This window comes from Neolamprologus brichardi, chromosome 18 (assembly GCF_056152115.1).
Source record: "Neolamprologus brichardi isolate AB-2024 chromosome 18, ASM5615211v1, whole genome shotgun sequence".
Lineage (NCBI taxonomy): Eukaryota > Metazoa > Chordata > Actinopteri > Cichliformes > Cichlidae > Neolamprologus > Neolamprologus brichardi.
In genome coordinates, this window is record NC_142121.1 from 3,853,856 (window position 1) to 3,879,948 (window position 26,093).

At 42.5% G+C, this 26,093-nt stretch overlaps 3 protein-coding genes across 5 annotated transcripts; all 3 read left to right on the plus strand.

The window, feature by feature from the left end:
* Positions 1–738: 738 nt before the first annotated feature.
* On the plus strand, positions 739–5,985 carry LOC148097328 (uncharacterized). 3 transcript variants are annotated; one of them, XM_087832609.1, is made up of 4 exons: positions 739–1,066; positions 3,064–3,414; positions 5,017–5,319; positions 5,836–5,985. In XM_087832609.1, exons 1-4 carry the CDS (start codon positions 895–897, stop codon positions 5,880–5,882), a joined length of 873 nt encoding a protein of 290 aa, XP_087688735.1. In that variant the 5' UTR covers positions 739–894; the 3' UTR covers positions 5,883–5,985. The 3 variants fall into 3 exon arrangements, with proteins under 3 accessions (XP_087688735.1, XP_087688737.1, XP_087688734.1); XM_087832611.1 differs by lacking the exon at positions 5,836–5,985 and adding an exon at positions 5,568–5,824; XM_087832608.1 differs by lacking the exon at positions 5,836–5,985 and having other exon boundaries at positions 5,017–5,824.
* Positions 5,986–6,408: 423 nt separating this feature from the next.
* Positions 6,409–10,943, plus strand: ift57 (intraflagellar transport 57 homolog (Chlamydomonas)). The gene is made up of 11 exons (XM_006804591.3): positions 6,409–6,903; positions 7,419–7,593; positions 7,755–7,873; positions 7,966–8,056; positions 8,369–8,437; positions 8,538–8,660; positions 8,896–8,967; positions 9,280–9,411; positions 9,549–9,611; positions 9,837–9,903; positions 9,993–10,943. The coding sequence occupies exons 1-11, from the start codon at positions 6,749–6,751 to the stop codon at positions 10,172–10,174; spliced, it is 1,248 nt and encodes a 415-aa protein (XP_006804654.1). The 5' UTR covers positions 6,409–6,748; the 3' UTR covers positions 10,175–10,943.
* Positions 10,944–11,119: 176 nt separating this feature from the next.
* On the plus strand, positions 11,120–26,093 carry tmem71 (transmembrane protein 71). Its single transcript, XM_087832612.1, has 11 exons — positions 11,120–11,325; positions 14,317–14,385; positions 15,521–15,579; positions 15,984–16,026; positions 16,118–16,327; positions 18,205–18,455; positions 18,536–18,730; positions 18,958–19,024; positions 19,582–19,643; positions 21,661–21,710; positions 21,800–26,093. The coding sequence occupies exons 3-11, from the start codon at positions 15,549–15,551 to the stop codon at positions 21,821–21,823; spliced, it is 933 nt and encodes a 310-aa protein (XP_087688738.1). The 5' UTR covers positions 11,120–11,325; positions 14,317–14,385; positions 15,521–15,548; the 3' UTR covers positions 21,824–26,093.

Here is a 26,093-nt window from a genome sequence, read left to right on the forward strand (position 1 = left end):
CACACAAACACACACATAAGGTGCTCCACTGCAGAAGGTCACAAGGTTTTTAGAGTTTAATATTTATAACGTAGGAACGAAATTTTTATTATTCAACAGATTTTATAAACGAATAATAAAGTAATAATAAAATATTTTAACATTCATAGTCACTATATAATAATAAAGACCAGAAAATGCAGCATTTATTACATCATAGATAAACTGTAAAATAACAGAAACATTTTTATTTTTTTTAAACTATGCATTGATTTTCCTGCGCTCCCAGCCCTCACTGAGCGAGAGGTGAGGTTCATCCTGGACAGGTGACAGAGACAGGCTAACTTACACTCACCAGTTAACCCATGCACAGCTTACAAGTGTGGGAGGAAGCCAGAGAGAACATGTTAGAACCAGGAACCTGGTCCCAGTCACAATCAGAATAAAGAGGGTGTTCTCAGCAACAATAGGCCGTACTTCCTTAAGACGGCACAATGATACAGCTCATCTAATGAGACTTGCTGTCCACCTGTGATTGTTTTACAGCTGTTCAGTTTGCCACAGTAAGGCTGAGATGTTAAAAACAAGGATCTTTTGAATCAAAATGACTTAAACTCTCTCCAAACCTCCAAAGCCTCTTAACATCCTAGCAAGAAATGATCTCTGACTGGAGAAACACTATGACCTGTTAATGAAAGTTTGTTTTCGCCTGGAACTAAAACCGGCCGGTAGGGGGCGATAACGAACGTTTATGTCAGTTTTTCTGACAGCAGGGAGCAACCCCCCACCCCCTAAAAAAATTAAAATAAATAAAAATCCAAATCCAGAAGAAGAAGAACCTCCATTGAGTAGTTGTACTGGTAGAGCCAGCGCAGTGTCTTACTGTAGGTGGAAATTTCACCTGTTGAAGCAGCAATGGCTTCAATTCATCATCTGAGAGAGTTTATCAGGGACAGACTGACGGCTGCTGCTGAAGATATCTTCTCAGAGTTTGAAAAAACCATCGTCCAGTACGAGGAGAAGATGGAGCGTCAGCGCGAACTGCAGGACGTCACCTGGAAGCCGGCGTTAAAGCTCCAGCGGACAGGTGAGTCAGACTGCGCGACTGGAGTGTGTTTGAACCCAGAGAGAGAGAGAGAGAGGGGTGGAGAGCTAACGGCCAGCAGCGGGCGGGCAGAGAGGCTAACGGACGACCTGAGAGCGCGAAGAACAAACTAGAAGCTCGTGTCAGGCACGCATATGTACGGCAGCGTCACCAGAACACGTTACTGTACGAAAAAAAGGCTCGTTATTGATTTTTGTTCTTTCAAAATTTTCCCGCCGTTTGTTGAAAAATCCGTTAAAGTGAACGGGAAGGCCAGAGTAACCAGACACACAAGTTTAATGAAAAACATCAGCTTCCACCTGCCCACGCACGCACAATTTTCCCTCTACAGCCACCATTTTACAATCAAATCGTAGGAAAATGTTTTCTTTCCAACAACGTCTCCATCAAAGCCAACAGATGTATGCTTTCTTAGACTGGAGGCGTTTAAACAAGTGGAGTGCTTTCCCAATGCCCAGTTAACGACTGATAATTTCATGAAGGTTTTTAGAGAAAACGCAGAACAACCTGTTTTTCTCTCGCTCCCCCGGCCACACTTTTAACACCAGGCCTACTAACATTTACATCAGTGTAGAACAGCTTCTTGGGCTTCTCACACTTTTTAAATCAGCCTGACATGATTTATTGTTTGGATTTTATGAGTCGTTTTGTCATAGCAGTACCAAACCCATTTCACAGGCAGTTGGCCTATGCCATCACCATGGCAACACAACAGCGCTCCTCTGACACAGGTGCATGTCATTATCTGATTGGCTGATTTGGCTCTGCTCCCTGTCTTTCGGTGATTGGCTGAAATATTTATCCTGTTTCACCTCAAATCACTGGGCAGCTGATGAAGTACGTCATGTGTGCCACTTTTATAGGTACACCTGCTTCCTCGGTCACTTTATTAAGTACACCAGTGCACAGGGTCACTATTTTGGGGATACTCCTGGCAACTTTACTAGGAACATCCATTGCCACTTTATTAGGTATAGTACTGTGCTAGCCAACCACTTTTTAGGGCCCATCTTCTTTCAACTTTTGTACCCAACCTGCTTATCTCCAATCTTTCAGCAGCAAGCTACAGACCATGTCCAGCACCAGCAACAATCCTGCTGCAGATTCTCCAGAAATTCTTGTATTTACATTTAGAGCTCTAAATGAACAAGCTTCCGACTGTTTATCTCACTTTCTTATGAAACATGATGCTGCTCACAGTCTTTGTTCCTCCTTTGAGTCGGAGTCCAGCCTCTGGGACCACTGCTCTGGAACAATCTCCCACTGTATGGACTCAGTTAAAAGTCTTTTTGCTTCGCGAGGTTTTCTGTTGTGCTTCTCATTGATATAATAGTTATCTGTTTTCTTGGTTTTGCATTCCTGTTAACTGTATTTCTCGTTGTTTTTAATGATTGTGTTGTGCAGCATTAGTGACTCCGTGTCTGTGAAAACACTTTATTAATAGTTACTTACTGTTTCATAACTAAATATTGGTAATTAGTGTATCTGCAGTTAATACTGTGGATCCGTTGGGGTGAGCCATATGTCTAAATGTCCAAGTCATGATCCAAACATGGTCATCATAAACCGAAGAACATTTTTTACATCTATTCTGGAAACATAATGTGTGTGCTGGCTTTGTTGACTGCTTGGTAACACAAATATCTAGACAGTGCACTTAGGCACGGAAGAAATGACCTGCTGAAGTTCAAACAGAGATACTATTAGCATGAGGAAGAGACCTGGATGGTCTGACTGTTTCACAACTCCAGATCTGCATCTCTAAATACACAAAAGCTTGACCTTAATTGAGATGAACTACAGCAGCAGAAAAGCACACCAGGTGGTGTTGTGATGATATAGGAGATATTTTCTTGGCACACTTTAGGCCTTTTAAGACCAACAGGGCATTTTTAGGCACCATCACTTATGTAATGTACAGTAGATGTTTTTTCTGCCCTTACATTAGCAACCTGTGTTTCTGTTCTTTGTCCCAGCAGATCTTGCACAGCAGCACGTCGGCGTTCAGACGGAGATTTTCACAGACCAGCAGGTTTGTGACCAGGAGAGAAATTCCAGTCGGGGCCAGGAAGACCTGAAGGCTCCACAGATTAAAGTGGAAGAAAAGGAAGTCTTCATCAATCAGGAAGGAGGGCAGTTTGCACTGAAGCAGGAGAATGATGCCATTATGATGACACCAACTTGTGAAGAAAGTGAACCACAACCAAAAAGTGACCGGCCCCTCTCTAACAGTTCTGATATTTTCATGTTTGTTAATTCCACATCCAAAGAAACATTCGAAGTTATTAATAAGAGCACCTGGAACCCCGTGGTGAAGATCTACAGGATAGGTGCGTCTTTTTAACACCACAACAAAAACATACACATAGATGTAAATCAGATAGGCTAACGGGGCTAACACAGCTAACTCTGAGTGCTAATAGCATCAGACTTTTTCAATCAATCTGTCAATCAATCAAGGCTTTATTCGCCACGTGCAGGTTGCCCTGCAGTGAAATAGGACACACACAACACAGACATCACATGGGGATACAGGTCGGAGATCGGTAGCGTTACAGAAAAACACTGAAATATACACTACAATGGGAAAGTACAAGAGGAAAAAAAGAGACCTCTACTCATGCTGGGCTCCTGGGAGGATAGCATGAGAACAGGAAACAAAAAAACTCCTCTGCACAAAAAGAAGCACATAAATATCCACAACACAACATTATGGAACACGTGACAAGCCACAGGGTCGGGTGGGGGGTGAGGAGTAATCCGAAGCAAACACAGCAGCCATCCTGCCCAGCGCTACCATTCCAGCGCGGGCTCAGACCCGCCGTGTTCCCAGGAGGGAACAAGCATCGAAGGCATTTGGAAAGGGAGGGGGGATGCATGGAATGGGAAGGAATAGACTAAACACGTTATCAGGGTGTTTTTGTCAGCTCCAGCCTTGCGACCGCAGCTGGCACTGAAGGGGTATCCGTTTTAGAGAACAGACTGTGAGAGAGTGTTCCAGGGAAAAGTAATACAAAAAAACACGAGACTAGACAAGGACATAAGAGGCTAAGCAGGGAAGCTAAGGGAGAGGAGGAGAAAAGTGTGACCGCCTTCGTCAAGAGCAAGAGCAGAAAAAAAAAAGTTTGAAGGGGTTAAGTTTGAAATAAAATCTATCTGATTATTAGAACACCAACTGACCTCTTTACCATCAGGAAAGCCAACAACGAGCTAGACTCTGTAATTTGTACTTCTGCATCCACACAAATACTTGTTTGTTTCTACTAATTCTAAAAAAAACCCTGTTATTTTTAGTCATAATGGTGAGAGTTAAACACCATGTCTTATTCTGAGTCAGAGTTTGGCGTAAGCAACATGAAAGCATGGATCCATCCTGCCTTTTATTGGTGGGTCAGGCTGTTGGTGGTGTGAAGGTGTGGGGGATATTTTCTTGGCACACTTTGGGCTTCTCAGTAGCAGCTGAGCATCGATTAAACACCACAGCCTACCTGAGGACTGACGCTGACCCAGTCTGTCCCTTTATCAGCTCAGTGTGCTGATGTGATGTAAAAATGGACCAAAATCTAATAAAGACTTAAAGGAGTTCTGAAGGCGAAAGGCGGTTAGCAGGGTGTAACTAATGAAGTGGCAGGTAAGTATGTTTGCAGACGTGCTCCTAAATAGTCACATGCGTCCAGTTTTAATCTCAGATATGAGTGAAACGCTTGCGCTGTTGAGTTCTGCATGACTGACTTCTTCCTCTTCAGCCTGTTTGCTTCATGTGTTGAATCATAAACATGATCGGTGGAAACAGGTTAACAGCCCAGCAGCTACCTAACAAGTTACCTGACATATTTACTTAGTGGCCATCATCGTGTCATACCTGTAACAGTATACCTGCTCGTGAGAAGTTTTCCGTCATCTCATTAGTAACCTGTGGTTTGTTCCTGCAGATTTGCCACAGCAGCGTGTCTGTGATGGCATGGAGGTTCTCACAGACCAGCAGGTCTTTAACCAGGAATGGAACTTCAGCCCAGACCAGAAGGACCCGGAGCCTCCACAGATCACAGAGGAGCAGGCAGCAGTCGCTCTCAGTCACCAGGGAGAGCAGCTCGTACAGAACGAGGAGACTGACGCTGTTACGGTTCAGCCATGTTTGGGTCCTCCTGCCCATGAGCAGCCTAACACGGCTCCTGTTAAAGTCATTGATCTCAGCACAGATTCTGATTTGGCTCTGAAAACCAAAACCTTCACAGGTGAGAAGCTGTATCTCTGCAACACCTGTGGAAAAACACTGAAAACCGTGTCCTCATTTAAAAGGCATAACGCCAGTCACACAGGGGAGAGACCGTGCACTCGTAACAGCTGTGGGAGAAAATCTAAAGGCTTGAGAGCTTTAAAAACGCACGTGAAAACACAGCTGATCACAAGCTCGTGTGTAACACCGGTGGGAAAAGGTACAAAAAGGAAATAACATTAAAACTTCACATGCAATGTCACACAGGTAAGAAGACAAAGGCCTGAAACATCTGCTGGAAAAACTGCCCGTGAAACGAGGCTTGATGGGAAAAAGTACGAATTTGTACAGGTTCACATGTGAGATGGTTCAATAAAATTTGGTTTTGTTCTGTGTGAGGCTGCATGGTCATTTCTAGGCTGTGAAATTTCACATCCATGTCATGAATAATGCATATTATTAATCTAACAAGGTAAATTAATGATATGCACAAGAACTGCAGTGGGGGCTCTCTCACCCTTTGTCACCCCATTAGGGGCCTTCCTCCCTCCGCCTCCTGCTGGGATGGGCGGATGTCGCTGAGATGTGTGGCCTTTGGTACGCTTGGGGGCTCGGATCGATCTCTGTCTGCCTCTGGCTCCTGGGATGTTATTGCAGTTTCCCACCCTCATTATCAAGTACATTTGTGACAAAGACACTCACTCTCACTCACTCTCTGTCTCTCACACACCACGAGAAGATTGATAATTTATGTAGCTGCGTATTTTCTCCTTTTTGTGTTCCAGGTGCAGCAGTTGGCGATATATTGTGCATTTCTATCCTTTTATTACATATCCTATTCTTCCCCCACGCTGCCTTAGACACTGTCATACTGTACACCACATACAATAAAATAACTCAAAAATATAGAAATTAACAAAGAAACAGATGAAAGATATACATTAACAAGAGGAGCCTATAGAGAATTTATAGAGGTGGTTTTGAAAAAGCAAAATGTGTTTGGCACCAGATTGTGTGTGTGTGTGTGTGTGTTCAGTTTAGGGGGAGCTTTTAATCTTTGGATATTGGAAATACCGTTTTAAGCACACACTCCAGCCTGCGGGGGTCGCTGTTGCGATGTTTTCTAGCCGACACAAAGAAGCGAGCTAATCTAACGGCAGCATCTAACGCGGCACTGAGAGGATTCAGACTCATTTTATACACCTTTTCTCCAAACTGTGGATATTGATACAGCTTATAAAAGAACTGTGACCAACGACTGAGTTTAAACCAGTGTTTAAAATGTTATGACGAAGTCGCTATCTGCTAACGTCAGCTAGCCGCTTAGCTGGTTAGCTTTCGGTTGCCTGACAACAGAAGCCAAACAAACACCGCTAGCAGGTTAGCAGTGCTAATCTGCTAAAGGTGCTAGGTTTTTACATTTTCCACGCAAACGTGAAACTTGCAGGATGGCTGAGGACGGCAGACGCGGCGACGAGGAGGACCGAGGGCCCGGAGCGGCTTACCGGGGGGTCGCAGTGATGGAGAGCCTGCTGGAGAAGCTGAATGCACTCAACTATGAGGAGGAGGTTCTGGGCAAACACAACATGAAGAACCTGTCCAGGTGAGAAGCGCATAGTTCGGATGTAAGTACGGTGTCCTTTTTAGGATTTAGAAGCAGAAAAAAACAATCGAAGTGTGTAACTAGTAGTAACTAGTCACACGTTTACAAAAATATAATGAGATAAAAACACAGACACGTCCTAAAGCTAAGTGATTGTGTTGTTCATTCATCCCTCTGGTTGGAGGAGAGTGATGGAGTTCAAGGATGATGTTGAGGGTTTGTGTGGCCTTGGCATTGTACTGTACTGTCAAAGCTCTGAGCCACTGAAGCAAGGATGAGGATAAGAGTGCTCTTCTGCTATTGATTCATTTGTTGGGACAATGCAGCGTTTCAGTTCTTGATCTTTATTCTGTTATTTTCTGTTGATTGATCGATCAACCCAGACAAAGTATTGCATAAGAATAAAATGAAATCCAGGCTTGTTTTCAGTGTTTGTGCTGATTTGATTTTTGCACTGATTTGATTTTTGCACAGTGAAGGAAAACCCTTCAGTCCCCTCTGCTTTCTCCGTGCAGGCATTACTTCGTCTCCAGTCCATACCTGGCGTCTAACCCCGGCGAGCAGTTCTACATGTTCACCATCATCGCAGCGTGGCTCATCAATGTGGCGGGGAGGCCGTTTACCGAGCCGCAGGAGTACGACGAACCCAACGCCACCGTGTCCAACATCCTGGCAGAACTGCGGGCCTTTGTGAGTCACACAGAAAGAGTTTAGAAGCTGGAAATGAGCTTTGGTATGTCTGGAGTTAGTTTGTTTGTGCTGTGATAAATCTGACCGATTGTGTGAAGGCGGGAGCTTCCGTTAAACAAGAAGAGTTTGACGCTTTTTAAAGTTCCTCCTCTGTTTTTCAGGGTGTTAAGGTGGACTTCCCGCCCTCCAAACTGAAGTCGGGCTCAGGCGAGTACGTCTGCTTCGTGCTGGACCGACTGGCTGAGGAGGCGCTCAGGAGGAGAGGCTTCACCTTCAGGAAGTATGCCGTCTGTTTTCTTCTTTTCGTCAGGCTGCTTTTGTTGCTTCTGTGTTTATAGAAGTTTGTTTTACTTCTTTCTGTCTCTGTTTCAGGACAAACTACCCATCAGAAAACACAGAAGAAGAGTCTGTGGTGGAGGACGACGCCGAGCTCACGCTCAGCAAAGTGGAGGAGGAGCTGATCGTAGGTGTTCGTCTAACTTCCTCTTCTTTTCCGTTCGGCACACTTACAGGATGAATCTGTTTTTACTGCGGTGGTTTCCTGCACCTCTGTCAGAGATCACCAAACACTGAGAGGAAATCAGGGAACAGATTTCAAAATAAAACATCCTCACACTTTTATTTTAAAAACATTTTATTACAAAATATTTCCCTCGTTTTATAAAGTCCATCACACTTTAGAGCAGAAGTCATAATCGAGTATATTGTCATGACCATGTTTTGGGTCGAGCCATGAATCGTCTTCACATCTCATGATTGTTTTCTGTGTGACCAGGATGAAGGAGACGAGGAGGAGGAGAACGTGATGGACCTGGAGGCTCTGAAGTTACGAAGCACTCACACTGTGAGATCACCTCAGAATAAGATTACATCATAATTTCCACTTTCACGCTCTCGCGTTCGCTCCGAGCTTTGAACTCGCCGCGGCGTCTGTTTTCTGGCAGGAAGCTGAGACGTCCTCCAAACCCGACGAGATCCTGGAGTCGACGGTCGACGCGACGGAGTGGAACCTGGAGGTGGAGCGAGTCCTGCCGCAGCTCAAAGTCACCATCAGGACCGACAACAAGGTAGGCGCTCGCCTGGCGCTCGCCTGAGGTGTCGGAGCTTCCGCCAGATGTGAGATGAAGTGAAAGACGCTTCACTCTGCCGGCGCTTCACACTCGTCCAGAGTGATCGTAACAAGCTTTTGTTTCTGTATGAATGACTGAAGGCTTTGAAGGTTACCTGCAGTTTCCCAGCATGCTCTCTGGTTGGCTGTCAGTGTTAGTGGCTCTCACTCTCTGGTCTGTGTTGGTCCTGCAGGACTGGAGGGTCCACGTGGACCAGATGCACCAGCACAGAGACGGGATCCAGTCCTCACTCAAGGAGGCCAAGGTGCGTTCACTGACCCGCTTCATCATCATGTCATGTCCTCCCTGCAGCCTCTCACTGTCATCGGACGGGACGAACAAGAAGTATTATTTTATTTCAGTCACACATAAAGAATATTATCAATCGGCCAGCTTTAATTAAATGAACTAAATCAAACAAGAAGAAGAAACAGATGTTTCCATGTTCAGCGAATCTGCCGTTAACCACAGAGACGAACATCCTGAGGACTGTTTCAATAATTCTGGAGAAAGATGAAAACAAAATAAGTTCATGGAGTGAAACTAAACATGACGTCATTCTTCGTCGTCTCTGCAGAGTCACCTGGACAAGCTGCAGGAGGACATCGGGAAGACGCTGGAGAAGGTGAGCAGCAGAGAGAAGTACATCAACAACCAGCTGGAGCATCTGATCCAGGAGTACCGCAGCGCCCAGGCCAAACTCAGCAAGGTAAACCCGGAGCTGAACGTTCCTGATTCGTTCACGTCATCGCGACGCGTTTGAGTTCACGTTAATTCCAGTTTGAAACTGTCTCAATGTCAGAATGTGTGGAAACAGTCAGTTCAGTAACTCCTGTCATCCTTCAGGCCAGAGAGCGCTACCAGCAGGCCAGCGGAGGAGTGACGGAGAGAACCAGAGTGCTGGCCGAGGTCAGTGAACGCACCATGCATTCACTTTTATAATTAAACAAATAAAAGCGTCAAAGCACAAACAAACATGGAGGAAGAGACCCATCAGTAACCAGTCTGAGCTAATCGCGTAACAACGTCAGTGTTGACTTGGATTGCTTTTAATTAAATATTTGTCTTATTTTGAAATGATGACAGCCTGTATTGTTCTTGTGTTTTAATTTGAAATTCTTCTGTTTGTTTCAGATCAGCGAGGAGCTGGAGAAGGTGAAGCAGGAGATGGAGGAGAAAGGCAGCAGCATGTCTGACGGAGGTGAGGTGAATCTGGTCACAGTGCTCGGTTTTGACTCCGGCGCTGCCGCAGTGCTGACCTCTCTTCTTCTTCTTCTTCTGCTTTTGCAGCTCCGGTGGTGAAAATCAAGCAGAGCCTGACGAAGCTGAAGCAGGAGATCATTCAGATGGACGTGCGGATCGGCGTGGTGGAGCACACGCTGCTTCAGGCCAAACTCAAGGAGAAGTCCAACATGACACGAGACATGCACGCCACCAACATCCCCGAGCCCGCCGCCGGGCTGTTCGCCTAGCGCAGCAGCCTAGACCCGAAAAACCCGGCGAGGTCCGACTCCTCTAAAAGGACCTGAAAGGCTCAGGAAGCTGAAAAATGTCTTCACATCTATTTATAACCAACATATTTTTCCATTTCCTGTAATGGATGTTTTTATGTCTTTCAGGGATTTTTATAAACTTAAAGAATTTCTCTGTTAAGCTCAATGATTCAAATCCATTAATCAGATTGACCACCAGATGGCGCCAGAGTTGCAGATAAAGGGCTTGTTATTGAACTTTTAAAAGCATAGTTTTTATTTTTCTACTAAATATTGTAAACACTAAATAAAACCTTAAAAAACAGAAAATCAACCATTTTGACTCCAGGGAATTTTATTTCATCAGCAGCGGCTGATTAAGGATAAACAGGAAGTTGTGTTTTGGACCTTCAACATAAAACACCTTCACATTAGAATACTTTAAACGTTTCCTGATGAAAGCTGGAACATTTACTGAATAATAAATGTAAGTTTAGGAAACTTTTTATTTATATTGAACTAAACTCTGCGTTTCTCTCTTCACCTGTTTGTCTCTAAATGAGGCTGAAAATTAGAAACCAACTGCACACTGTCCCGGATCTCCTGTCCTGTTTGTGGATGTTTTATCAAACCGATGTTTCAAATAATGAGCCCAAAGCTCAGACTGCAAACTCAAACACACAAACCTTTTTTCTTTTTTTAACTTGTAGACCTGTCAGGCACACAGAAGCCCCACCGACTGTTTTTGTGAGCCAATCAGAAGAAAGTTATCTGAAAGGTTGGACGCTAAAGCAGCTGGCTTCTACACAGAGATCCTCGTGGACATAAAGAAGAAAAGAAAAACCTGCACGAATATATGTTTTATTCAGTAATCATCAGTTTTGCGTAGTTACTTTAAATATTTTTGTTTCGCTTGGTGCTTTTACTTTGAAAACCATACGTGTTTTAATTTGACAGCAGCTGCTGCTTCCTGCGGGTGGGCGAGGCAGAGTGACAGCTGCGAGCTGCAGACTTGTTTTTATCCTCCTGGAGACGAAATGTGAAGGTTTCAAAGCGAAAGTCTAGAAGAAAAAATACGCAAAGGAAAAACGAAAAAGGTTCAGCGACCGGAAGAAGATTTTTCTGGACAAAAAAAGGAGGAAAAGTGATCGGTGAGTTGAGCTTCAGTCCCGTTAGTTTCTCTTTGTCTGTTTTCTGCTGCTGATCCGACTTAAAACACACAAACAAACTCAAACAGCCGTTTTTTAACGGGCTGGATATTTATGCAAACTTTAATTTCATCCTAAAAGAAAATAAATAAAAATAAACTTGTTTATGTTTATAAAGCTTCTTTTATAATTTCTTTTTATTTACACGATAATAAAAACTGTAATTCCGTTTTCAGTATTATGTGTATCAGAGTAAAATAACACCACAGATATTTTATGAATGATCAGATCACGTGGGAAAACCGCGGAGATCAAAGTGTTTACAGGATATTCTGAAGAATTCGGATCATTTTAAACCAGCAAAGTGTGAAAAAATCTTAAATAATAACCGAACAGCTCAAAGTTATTGTTACAGGAATATGACACAGAAATACTCAACAATGAGGACGAGCAGTGATGAAGCTCGAGCTCATTGTTGTTCCTCGTTATTAACGAAACTAAACAAAAATCCTCAGATTCACATGAAAAGTGATTTTAGAGCTGAAACAGCAAATTGAAGAAGTCTGAGTGTCTGAAGGTGGAAAATGGTTTCTTCCGTTTTTGACGCGTTTTCCTCCAACATCAGCAGCTCCAGCACAGACCAGCCTGCTGCTGCAAGGCATGCTGGGAAACACGGGATGGGAAGAATCCATAAAGGGGGCACAGAGGGGGGATTCAGTTATTATTAAATAATTTAGATTATCTTTAGTCTCAATACAGAAACAGGAACATCCACATAACAGCTGAAGCCTTTTTTTGTATACTTTATTGATCCCCGTGGAGAAATTCCTCTCTGCATTTAACCCACTCACTTAGTGAAGCAGTGGGCAGCCATTGGCTGCTCGGGGTACCTTGTTCAGGGGTACCTCAGGGGAATCGAAACCTCGCCCTCCGATCATGGGGACACCACTCTACTTACTGAGCTATTCCTGCCCCTAATGTTAATATTTACTTTTATTAGATCACCATGAAGTAAATATTATATATTATTATTTTAAATGATGCATCAGAAGCACTTTTACAGGAGAGACCAACCTGCTGCTGCAGCGACAGGAAAATATCAGAAACACAAAATACGACGTAAAATCAAACAAAAGAAGGAAAAACGTTCACAGAAGTCAAATGTAGAGAATCATCTTTTTTTAGTGAATGTACTCATAACTGTCCTGATTGAAAACAGTTGAAACTCCAAAGTGAAAAAGAAGAAAAGAAACAAACAGTCACATCTGAAAAGCTGCGACCATCAAATGTTCTTTCATTAAAAATCTCTCTGGTTCTTAAAAAACGATGAAAGCAGTTCAATAAACATCTGCGCTTTCAGCAAAAAGTTGCAGCAGGCAGTTTTCTGATCACACAGAAATCCCAGAAAGAGTTCAGAGGTGCATGAGTTCACAGACTGTCGTCCAAACCTCTCCTCCTGTTTTCAGTCAACATAAACTGAAATAAACATAATTATTTATTTTTGACTTGTTCTGTTTAAACAAACATGCATCCGTGTTTGTTTTCTCTGTCTAAACTCAGCAGAGCAGGAAGGACGACGTGAAAATCAAAGATGCTCCTTTACTCACGCGGCTCGCCACAGCAGCCGCCGCATGTTTGATCTGGCAGCGTTTTGTCCTTCCTGACACAAACCCAGAGGGATCGATCGTAACACAAATCATTATTCCGAGATATTTCCAGATCGGATCATGTAGTTTGACATAAACAGTCTGTCTTTATCTCGGTTTGTACTGAAGCCTCATGGGGAAAAAAGTCATTTTTACTTTTTCCCAGAACAGGAAAAATCTTTTATTTGACTGTTTTTGTTCCTGTCAGGCAGAAGTCGTAAACAACAGAAATAATAAAATGTAAACGCTGCTGTCCAGAGGATAAACATAGAGTCCGAGGCCCACGGCAGGCCCACCAGAGCCTGCAGCCCGGCCCACTCGCAGCTTTGCAGCTGTGCAAGAGCTGTGCAGGAGGAACGTTTAAAATCCTTCAGAGGCTGAAGCAGCATCAGGTTATTGTTTTACTCACAGGCATTACCCAATGTGCACCGCTTAAAGCGCCACGAAGGCGCCACGGCTGAAAAATCTTTGTGACATCACACTGACCGAACGCAGAAAAAAACAGAGTAAAATTTTTAAAAAACATATTTTTCCTCCTCAGTTTCAGGGATGGACAGAAGCATTTTAAATCCGTTTAAACGGTCCAGAGGGGCCTGTTTTTATTGGTTTACAGGTGCTCAGCTGTGCTGTATGTGGCTGCTAGCATCATGGACTGAGAAGAGTTTGACACCCTGTGATAAACTCTTCAGATTATAATCTGCAGGTTTACAGAAAAAGTTGAAAAACATCAGAAATCTTTGGGATGTTTGCGCTGACGTGTAGCAGATGAGGAGTGTTTCTTCTTCCCTCCGAGCTCACGCCGCTTCCTTCTCTTGTTTTGTTTTTGGAGAGCTGAATCATCGAGTCTCGCTGCTGAGTGGACGTTAACCGGACGCCAGACGGGTTTTCTTTTGAATCTTGAGGAGGAGCAGAGAAAGGCGAGCCCCAGGCTCCTCCTCATCTATTCGCTGTGACACAGAGCGCCTCTGTTCACTGCCCAACAGTCTGTGTGTTCAAATCACTCGGCCTGCTGATGACTCCTCTTCATCAGATCCCCCGGGCCTTCATCCTCGTCTCTTGTTGTGTTCTTTTCTCATCCTGCCACGAAGGCTCGTTGTCCATGAAACACGATGTGGGATCCAAATGTGATGATGTGCTTCAGTTTGTGCAGAAGCCTTCGTCCCTCAGAGCTTCCTGTTAAACCATCACACTCACCGGCTCTTTGTCTCTCGTACAGAGACGATAGTGTATACAAACTCGTTTCCTGTTTGCGTGTGTGCACGTGTGCGTGTGTGTGTGTCGGTCAGCTGACGAAGGGTTAACAGGAAGCGTGAGCTCAGAGTCACAGCGTCTGTTTTTCTTTCTGCAGTCTGCTCTCAGGCTGCGCCTCTGCAGGATGTGAGAGAAGCGCTGCAGAGAACAAAGAGCAACTTTAAAGGTAAGGCCTAAAAACAGCCTGTTATAAATATCCTGATCAGTCTGGATTAGATTAGCTCAGATTAGCTCCAGTTAATCCCTCGAGTGCTCAGACTTGCTGAGGAGGATTTTAAAGAGCTGAAGTCACAGAAAGAAAAACAAGATTTCTTTTGGATTTTCTAGATTTTTCTTCTCGTTGGGAGTCAAACCAGCAAAAAATGAGTCGACTAATAAAAACTGTGTGTAAAAGTCTGAGAAATGTCTGTGAGCTCCAGCTCAGATACACAACAACAACTTCCTTTATGAACACACTGTGGTTTACTCAGACTCTCACACGCACAAAATCCTGCAGCTAGAAATACTCACTACACCACCGAGTGCAGATTAATCCACCGCTGAAAATAGACCCCAACAACAGGAACTTTAAATAGAGACAGAGGAAAGATCAAATGTGCTTTTTTATCCCAAAAGTTTGGAAATTCCTGTAAAAACAATAAACACAAGTCAGAGTAGCTCAGACAAATACAATAAAATAAAAGTTCAATAAAGATTACACGAAGAAAGGATCTCAGTTAAAAAGAAACAACAATTCAATTCAGTTTTATTTATAAAGCCCTGAATCACAACAGTTTCCTGTTAAATCTAATAAAGTGAATTATGTTAAAATTTTAATACAAATAAAATCACTATAATTTTTTTTAAATCAATAAAATTAAAAAAAAGAAGAAGAAAATGATAAAGTAAATGATAAATACTATTGTAACATATATCATAAAATAAGTAAGTATATATATGTTTTGCATAAACACAAAAAAAGGGAAAAGTTAACGTAATAATATGAAGTTTAAAAAGTAAAAAAATCTGATAAATGTTAAAATAAGTATCGTTTTTAATAAGATCCAATAAAACGTGATGTAAAAAGTGTCTCTATAGAGTAAAACCAGAATAAATTCACTAAATCACAATAAAAATAATAACAGTGTCTCGCTGAAAGAGCAGCTGTCAGCTGACGGCGTTCAGTGTGAGACTGGTCCGAGGTCAGGAGGGTTGGAGAGGCGCTCTCTCTGCTGGTTTTGGCCTTTCATCGAAAAGATTTGTTAGAACAACATCTGCCTGTTTCTCACCGACAGCTGTTTGGTTTCTCATGTGCTCCGCAGATCCTCGGACGCCGCTCTGCAGACAAACATGGCTCTGTTCTTCTCCGGCGCCGTCACAAGTACGTCACCGACATCACCGACCACGTTCACCAACACTTTATTTTTATTCTGGGACTTTATTACGACATTGTAGCAAATTTTCTTTGTGCCTATTCGAACTGTTCGAACTGTTATGGATGTGAAAAACGATCAGAAACCAAACTAAAGCTTTTAGCGACTCCACAGATCTGATTTGAGCTCCTCAGACGAGCTCCGTGCAGCACTTTGCTGCCCGTCTGTCACATTCCTGCTCGGCTTTTATCTTCATCGAGTCCTCTGAGCAGATTTACCCAGGAATGCCCTGTGCCTCTTCATGCTGATAAAAGTCGTCTGTATTTAGAAACCACTGTGTGTGTGTGTGTGTGTGTGTGTGTGTGTGTGTGTGTGTGTGTGTGTGTGTCTGATGGTCTTTTCTGCCGCTCAGGTTCTCCAGTCAAGCGAAGGTTGAGGAACAGTCACTGTCAGAGGTAAAAGCATCGTTTATTTCCTGTTTCTGATGAACGTGTGAAGTCTCAGCAGGAGGAGTTTGAAAAGCCTTCGCTGGTCTCTCTCCTGCAGCCTCGACGTGTCTCTGCTCTCTCCCGACTCCTCCTACATCTGCTACACCTCAGCGCACGGCAGCGAGCCCTGCTGCTGCCGCCGCTCGCCACGCCTCCTCACCAATGGATACTATGACGTGACCGAGGACAGCTTCTCCTGGGACGGCGAGGGCAACGTGTCACTGACGCCCTGCAAAACCAGCGTCTCCTACAAGGAGAACCTGCACAGGTGAGAGCGGCAGGTAGACCAGGAGGCTGCCATTTATTTAGACGGTTTTTACCTGAGATCTGGAAGCAGAAAAAACTTTGTTTCAGCGAGCTCGCTCGTTCCACGTTTATGCACAAGTAAAAGTTGTGACTTTTATTTTGAAAGCGAACTATCTCAATTTCCTGTTTGTGTCACACTTCTTGAAGTTTTACCAACGCTCAGCTCGTAGTTGGAGTGTATTTACAGACAATGCAACACTACAGTCGGTCACTTTCATTCAAACTACAACCGCAGCAAGATGCTAGCAACCGTAGCCAGTAGGGGAATGCACGTTTTCCCTAACAACAGTTGGTTGCCAGGTTGTCACTGACCAGTCTGTGTTACTGGGGCTTTAACAGCCATTTTCCCAGCGACTGTCATTAACCTCCAGCAACCACTCACAACCGGTTGGGGATTTTATTCTTTATGAATCGTGGTTGCCAAACGGTTGCAGACCAGTCTCTAGGCCTGTGTGACCAGGTTTTATTCATTGATCCGACTCTGCTACCACAGAGTAGCTCGTCTAACTTTACGGACGCTACAAACATCACTGTTGTTTGGTTTTCTGTTTTTATTTACCTCCAAAGTGAAATCAGAGCTGTGCCTTTACATGCAAACTAGCAAGCTAACCTCCTGCTATCTCAAACTTGGCTGAACTCGTAAATCTTCTTTTTTGTGAACACCTGGATGTTAAACTTTATTGAAACACATGGATGAACAGTCCCAACAGCTTTTTGGGATTGTGGAAATCTGGACTGTGTTTAGCTCAAACTCTGCCTCAGAGTTAGTTTGATTTTATTAACCAAAGGAGAGTTTATACCAAGAAATGCAGCCTGCGTTTACTGCATTTTACAGCATCACAAGAAGTTTAATGTTGCTAACGTTTTTGTTACCAAAGACTGAGAAAAAGTCTTTTTACATGTTTTTTTTGGAGAATATGATCGATGACATCAGCTGCAATTACAGAGCTGAGAGAACCGGACGCCAAACGCTTTGTGACATTCGCCAAACGCTTAACAAAGTTTGGAAAAACCTTTGTTCCATAACATTTTCCTCCCTTTGGTCCACACTCAGGATTATTTTACATCAGCAACAGGAACATAACATCTCGTGGTCGTACAAATGTGTGACAGCTGTTAAACACACACACACCTCTTTAAAGCGGTGAGCTCACCTCCAACAGCCAATCAGAGTGAGCCGTTCGGCACATGTCGGGTAGGTTTTAAAGCTGTAAATACTTCAGACCTGACATCAGCTGCTCTCGGGGACCAGGGTGTGTGATGTCATTGATCACTGTTGCTAGGAGACCCCATGTTATTGAACACTTCATCAACATGAGAAAAGCGTCTTTGTTCTGTTACATGAACTCTGTGTTCACAGGTGGAGCCTTGATGTGTTTGCAGAGTTCATCTCTTAATAACAACTAAAAGTCTTATTTTACTTTAAAATTCGATTAAATGTTGTTCCTGACGTTTATTTCCTGGTGTGCAGTCAGACAGAGCGGGCCGCTGCGCTCAGATTTGGTCACTTCCTGTTGTTTCTAATCACATTGTGGTTATTTTTGTCAGGCTGTGGTCATTCTCCGAGGAAGTGTTTCCACACTCGAGTTGCTTTTGGTCACTTTCTGCACTTTAACCCACTTTGTTGGGTTTGAGGTTTTTTGTTGGGGGTCTCGTTCTTTAGCTCTTTGTGGATTTCTTTGTTTCACTTTGATGTTGTTTTATGTCATTTTGTTCATCTTTTCTGTGCAAAGAGACACAAATTTCTCAAAATGACAAAAAACAAAGTTCAAAATAACTCGGAACATGCCGAAGGACCTCAAACCCACACACGTGTCTGAACACTCATTTTTCCTTCAGGGTTTTCCGGCGCAGGCGGCGACCTCGCAGCTCGCTGGTTCGCCTGCTGAGCGATGTCACGGAGAGCTGCCAGTCGTGGCTCGATGAGAAAGTCTTCAGAGGTGTTTTCGGGACAGGGAACAACTGGAACCAGAAGCAGGAAGTTGACCTGGACTGGTCCAGGAGCAGCCCCGATGGTCCGGCCTGTCTGGACGAGTCCTGGTCACCGTTCAACAGCACTGAGCTGGAGGAGAGCCGCGCCTTCACGTACGGTGGGTAACCGGCTGCTTAAAGGGCGAGTACGCTCAAGTTAACTTGGACAACAATGAACAATGATTTTTTTTTCTTTCAGACTCCACTGAGGTCCCGACTCCTCCCGACAAAGAAGCCCCGCCTCCAAATCTCCTGATCCACGAGGAGATTTGCTCTGAGATCTGTCAGTCAAAGGAGCGTTTCACCCAGTCGCTGGGCAGCCTCTCCGAAGTCCCGCCTCCTTCACCTTTCTACACCAACACCTGCTGCTGTCAGGCGTCACCTGAGCCCACAGGTGAGCCGCAGGGTCTCTGACGTCAGAGGCCTGCAGAGACTCGTAGCAGCCTGCTCAGATCCAGTCTGAATCTCTGTTTTCACTCATCTCACTCGACTTTAATGCTGAAGGAAAAACATTTGATGATTTTTATCTGCAGAAACCACCAAAGACACAAAACGAACACCCACGATCTCCACAAGCTCGACCTCTGTTCGCCTCACCTGTTATTCTTCTTTCTGTTTCAGGGTTCACGATGAAGGCCCTCCTCCTTCTCGTCTTCACCGTCTTCATCTTCACAGCTCTGTACTCGGGGTGAGACCTCAGTTCCTAATTTAGTTTTTTCAGAGCACTTTGATTGTTTGATCAGCATGAACCAAGAAAATCTCTTTAAGTCTCCCAGAAAATCTTCCTGAAGCCGATCGAGGATCTGAAAATGCCTCGTCTGTCCGTTCAGTTTAGTTTAGAAAGCTGCAGCAGCTAAATGCATCATAGAAGCAGAAACACAATTTATTTATTAAGGGTTCTAAAAAGTGCATAAAAGTTAAAAACGTGTTTGTTCCTCTTATTTCTGAGTGAGGGGCGCTGCACACTCATCAACCAATGAGAATATCCCATTTTATGTCCTTAAAATAAAAGTGTCAAAATAAGATGCATCTTTTTAAACTAGTGACTGAGCCTATAACATGGTCACAGCTTTCCCACAGTTTTCTAAGTAAGTGTCGCCCCCTGGTGGCCTTTAAAAAGAATACGCTCAACACTGGCTTCATGTTTCAGACCTGAAGCTGCCTCCATGTTTTGTCCCGCCTACAGAAACGGCGTGATCTTTCTGTGTGGAAGTGCCGATGTGTTCAAAGACCGTTGTTTTGCAGGTGTCTGTGGTGGAGTGCGACTGTCACGTCGACCGTCTTCATGATGATCACAACATGTATGCGTGAGTATCACCGACATTCCTGTTCAGAGATTAAAGATCTTTTGTCTTCGGGTAACAGAAACTCAGTCAAAGGTCCAGCTGTGACTCGTGAATTATTCAGTTTGCAGAAGTTTATTTGGCCCTCAGTGCAAATCCCTGTTTTACAGTCACACTGGTGTGAATGGAGCCGCTCTTCATCACTACAGGCTGTCTTTAAACAGAAATAAGACGTTTGTCTCCCTCTGCTGGCAGTGAGAGTCATTACTTTACTTGGATGTTTCCGCTGTACTTCCAGCTCCCTGCTTTGGCTGTTTTTTGTAATTAATGAGAAAGTTGTTTTTAAATGCTGCTTGAAAACTGCAGCTCACTATTTGTTTCAACCACTGCTGTTGGAGCACGAGTGATACCAGTTTGGCCCAGTTTGGCCTTTTAACTTAAACTGGTTATAAAGACAAAGTCTTCAAATATTCACATTTAACTTGTTTATGACAAGCTGGTAATTACAGCTTCAGACCTTCGTTCTTTTCCCAAATACCAGCTTTAAGTAGAGCTGGGCGACAGAACGATAACGATATGTGTTGCGAAATAACTTTTTCTCGATAGAAAAATTAAACTATTGCGATAGGCCTCATCTCTCTTGGCCTCTTAAAAAAAGAAAGAACAGCCAATCCAAATTAAGTAGCGCAGAGCCGAACCAATCACAGCCGCAGCGTCACGTCACGTGACTTGTTACATGCAGCACAAGTGCCAAGCCGGCGCCGCACATGTGTATTTGTTTGGGAAGCAGCCGCCGTGCCGCCCGGGTAATGGAGGAAATGAGTGTGCTGACTAGAGAAAAATCAACCGAGAACGTGACTGAAGGTTACCGAAGAGAAAACAGATGATGGTTCCAACGCCGGAGAGATTGTCGAACGGTAGAGCCACAGAAGTTCGGTAGTGTGAAGGTATTTCGGCTATTTCAAGTCAAACAGAGTAGCGCGCACTGTAAATTGTGCCGAAAGCAAGTCTGGAAATACAATAAACCGGTGCAAGCTCAATCTCTGACTGGAAGCGCTAATTCGTCATTCGGCTTTTGTCAGACTAAAGTAACTGTTAAAACTGTTTGAAAAGCTCAGCTATACAACAAGGAGAGATTGAGAATTTCCTTTTAGTTCTCAGTTTATTTGATATTGACAAAAGTTAGTCAATTTTGTCTGTTCTTCTGTAAAACAAACTAATATTTATTTTTAGAATTAATATTTTGTTTCTAAGTGGAATTGACAATTTAGTAGTTTTGTTTGTTCTATTTTGAAACTTAAACGCTTTAGCGGCTGCCTTTTGTGTAGTTTGCAATATTTGCCTTTATTTATCTGAAACAGTCTCATGTTCCTTAAGTACATCTACCCTGTTGAACTTATTATGGGAAATAAATATTTAAATCAAAACAAGCTGCTGATTATTTCACATTTTACTTGTGAGCAACGGCACATTTAAATCTTACAAATATAGTTATTTGACTTATATCGTGATATATCGTTATCGCCTGAAATGAAAAAAACATATAATGATATGAAAAAATCTTATATCGCCCAGCTCCAGCTTTAAGTGTTTAAAATTTGTAAATAAATGTATCAGCTGATTGATAAGAGGCGTCCCACAGACTGAAGCAAAGGACAGACGACTACATTTCTCTACAACTGTATTATTTTTTATTATATAAAATGATCAGTTTGTCTTCCAAAAAAAGCCGAAACGACTGCAACTTGTTCAAAATCCAGAGAGACGAATGCAGTTTGTTAGCGATATTAATACTAGCAGTTATAAAAACCAGCTTATGGTAAATCATTACAGTGTTGTTTGGGTTACATCGCTTACTTTTGGGGTCTTAAAAACACCATTGTCCTGTAATAAACCGAATGAATCCTATTGATTATAATATGAACTAATAAAAGTAAATCTGGTGCAGTTTTGCTCTGCAGCTACTTTTAATCTGCCAGCAGAGCACGAATCTGATTTTGTTTTTGTGATTTTAACACGTCACTGCTCTCGTTTCTTTCAGTCCTGACAAAGTCGGGCCCGCTGGGCGAGTGGAGGAGGGCGAAGACGGAGGTGAGTCTGAAATCAGAAACTTGGTTTCTCACATTTGAGCCGCAGAGGAGACAAACGAGTTTTAACGGCTGCCACTGATTCGGTTTCAGGACATCACGTCGAGAAACGAGTGAGGAAACGCGTCTGGAGAACCTGAAGGAGGAGAAGGCGAAAAGGTCGGACGGGACTCAGCAGAAACGTTAGATTCTGACTATTATTTCACTTTATGTTTGCATGTGAGGTGCACAAAATAATCTGAGCTCCAGAAAACATTTTAGAGCAAACATTTCTCCTTTTAAAACAAAAATCACTCCTTAAAAGAGGTTTTTGTATTCACATTTTTAAAAATGTGTCATCTTTACATTGAAATGTACACGCAGAGCAGGAGGCTGCTTCGTGCTTTTAGTCAGATTTAAGCCATGAAAAAAAGTTGTTATTAAAGTGTTGGAGCTCAGTGGCACATGTTAGTAGTTTAGCAGCTTAGAAAGCTAAAAACATTCATATCAACTCAAAATGTAGCCGATGTATTTTAGGAGTGTCTTCTTTCTTTGGTTTGTAGGTGATCTTGGCTTTTTTGAGCGTTCCAAAGTGACCAAACGTCGGACGTTTAATGTCTGCAAAACATTTTCAGGGTTAAAGGGCAAAAATAAATAAAAATAAGAGCTGTGACTTTTTATAAAAACCAAATGCACAAAAATCACCTGGAGGCTATAAAAGTGCCATTTTTTCCCTCCAGAATAAACAGAACGAAGAGTTTTACTACAAAATAAAATACCCACAAACACAGTGAGTATTTTCACATTAAAGTTCAGCTCAGATTTTATTGTGAAAGCTGGATTCCTGATCATTTTACTGGTACAAAATACTTTCTTACATCTATAAAATCATCGCCAGGTTTAATTTGCTGACATTGCTTGATGACAGGTCAGTGGGCGGGGCCATAGTGTCCAGTAAATCATCCTGATTGATCACAGTCAGATAAATGGGAGCTTATGAAACCAGCAGAGGCCGTTAAAGCAAACAGACCTCCAGAAGGTCCTCTCAATTCTCTGCCGGACTCTCAAACAGCTAACAATCATCTACTTTAAGAATCTTCTCAGGACTGTTTTGAGCAGGGGTGTCCAACTCCAAGCCTCAAGGGCCGGTGTCCTGCAGGTTTCAGATTTCACCCTGGGTCAACAAACCTGAATCAAATGATTAGTTCATTAGCAGGCCTCTGGACAACTTCAAGACATGTTGAGGAGGTCATTTAGCCAATTAGATCAGCTGTGTTGGATCAAGGACGCATCTAAATCCTGCAGGACTCCGGCCCGTGATGCCTGGAGTTCCCCACCCCGGGTTTAGAACATCTTTAGCTGGATGAAGAATGTCGAGAACAATATTGAGGCTTCTGGGCTTTTTATAAACCAATAAGTTCCTTGGATGCCTGCTCAGACCTCCACAAGAACTCCTGAATCCTCCTGAAGCACTTTGAATCTGCTGCCTTCCAAACCTTCCTTGGACAAGAACCATCTCATAGCATAGAGACACATTTCCAGGATCTGGCTTACATCATTAAAATGCATCCGTACCGGTATTGGGCCGTTGTGCTAAAAGACACCAGCTCAGGTCCGTTGCACAGATCCGGTCCAGAACTTAAGATGGATCTAGCCTGAATCCGGGCCAAATATATTTGATCTGGGTTATTTAGGTAACAGTAGTGTCCATTATGCATTTGCTGATCTCTTGGCCACTAGAAACCATGTGAGGTTGTTACAGAAGGAAAATTCTCACATTTAATTTGCAGTAAACGCTTGAAAATTGTGTGTATTTAATGTTAAAGAGCTATTTTCAGATAGTTATTCTCTGCAGCATTTTGTGGTAAAACTCTTCCGCTGTTAGGTGCCTTCAATCAGCCAGCAGTGCTCACATGCTGATAATAATAAAGGGAACCCTGAGATGCTGTTGAAACGCACTGACAGATGTTGAACGGAGACAGAAAGGTGAGAAACGCAGATAAAGTTCAAACATTCTGCCTTTGAGTGGTTTCTTTCACTGCGTTTGTTTTTGTCTGATTCTTCGGAGACTTTAATGTGGTACAAACGTAATCCGTACAGGTCGAAGGTCAAATGTGTTATTTATGACCTGGTTACACAAACACATATAAAGCTCTTATTTTTAAAAGCAAATCTGCCTTTATAAGGAGCAATAATTCCAGAAAATGGAAGAAACAATAAGCTGGGAGAACGTTTGTGGATTTGGGAGAGATCTCTTAAAGTCAAAATACTCGCTGTAGAAGCTTTGTAAGAAAACCAAGTACTGTAGCGCTTTACGAGATGTTTTGTCTTATAAAGTTTTTAAAAATTAAATCATGTTTGGGCCTCAAACTACGCCAAGAGTGAAGAAGGAGGAGATGATCTCTGCTTTGGGTCCTCCAGCAGCACAAATCAGCTCCTCTGGTGTGAAGCCGAAATGTTTGAGTGATAAAGTTTGTGGAAACTGACTAGCGGAGCAGAGAAATGTTTAACTCTTCATGTTCAGATCATTTGAAGCCTTTAGGATAAAAAAAGAAAACAACAAACCTCATCATGCTGGGTTATGTCACATGGGAGCTGCATTAGCTAATAGAAATGTGATTCTAACGTGTACGTGAACATCTGGGTTTTAGATATAACTGGAAAACTGAGACCTAATCCTGAAAACTATCGAGATCAGACTATTATCTAGTCTGTTAGTTAAAGTAGTTAAACACCAATCTAAGGTGTAGATCCACACCTAGATTGCTATAATAAGACTCCGGCTGTGAATTTTTCACTAATGCTAGCAAGCCATAAACACTGGAATCTTTTCCACTGACAACGTTCCTCATGTGACGTGAACTCGGCATCGCATCTGTAGCATGAAGGGTTAAAACAGTCACACCAGATGAGGCACAGAAACCCAACAAAAACAGCCCCCAAAATAGCCACGTTGTTTTACTTTTGTCTAAGATCTGGTTAAAATCTGGATAAAGAGTAAAAGCAAAGTTGGCATCAAATTTTTAGTTCATGTTTCACTTTTCAACAAAATCTCAAGGTTTTTTAATGCCTGCAATAACGTTTACAACAGTTATTTTCGACTTGGTGGGACGTTAACAGCATAACTGCGGTGAATCCTAAAAGACGCTAAGCTAACAGCTAGTACTCTTATCAGCCAGGAAATGCTAAAGCTAACAGCCCTCTTTTACAATTTATATTATATAATTGATAAAGGTAAATAAAACTATAACTAGATACAGACAAACTAGCTAGTTTCGAGAACAGACAGTTGTAATGTTTATAAAGTTAATAAGCTATGGTAGTCCTCCTTTTTAGCTAATCACGCACTTAGCGTTCATCGCTAATTGCTACCAGCACAACTAAGGGAGCCAAAGTTTCAAGGTGTTCAGCTCTGGTGTGACTGAATTTTTGTGGTTAACTCTCTCCCTGTCTTCATAAATCAGGAATTATTGTTAATTAATCCAAGTGCCAAATTTGTTTAAAGATAACATTACAGGTGATGTATTACCACATGTACTTTATCAATGAACAGCAATCAATATGTCGTACTGATATTTTTAATACTGCTCTGCTCAACTTTGAATTTAAAGCTGCGCTTAATACTTTTTGTATAAGAACCGTGGATCAAATGATCAATGAAATCTTTGTAATGTTAAAGGTTTTGCTTTTAATGTTGTAAATTCCACCATTTAGCTTCTTCTAAATCCTAGTTTTGGCTTTATGGTCAAAAATCTATATTTTCCAGGTGGTGGAGGAGACCAAAACAGAGCTAAAAATGCAACTCCAGAGATTGTTTCTCTGTGTCTGCCCCCTGTTGGCCAAATATCAGTCAGTGCAGCTTTAAATAAACAAAGTTCATGTTTTTAATGGTGTTCTTCTAAATATAAAATTTAGAGTAAAAGACAGAAAAATCCTGAGGAGGAAAATAATTTAAATAGATTTAAAGACAAATTTTACATTCTGTGTGGAGCAGCTACTAAATATGGAGTTACTGTTAATGTAAATAGTTTTGTAATTTCTATAGACTGCACTTATTTTCAAATGTGGAATTCTTGTAACAGCACTTTTTTTTTTTAAATTGTATTTCATCGTACTTTAAGTCTCTGGAAGTTAAACTGTAAAATTTCACCTTAAACAATTCAAATTTAATTTGAACTTCAAGCAAAGGAACAAATTCTGAATGTATACATGTGAATCAGTGTGAAATCAGATGAAATGATCCTTATTTCTTACAGTGTGGATCGCTGTGTTTCAGTCTGCAAATCAGCCTTTGGCCTGTTGGTGGCGCTGTGCTTTGAGAATGAACTTTTACAGTATTTGGGATTTTGTCAGCTATATTTAGTCTCGGCTAAGGTGAATGTTTATGATCCATTAAACTATATTATAA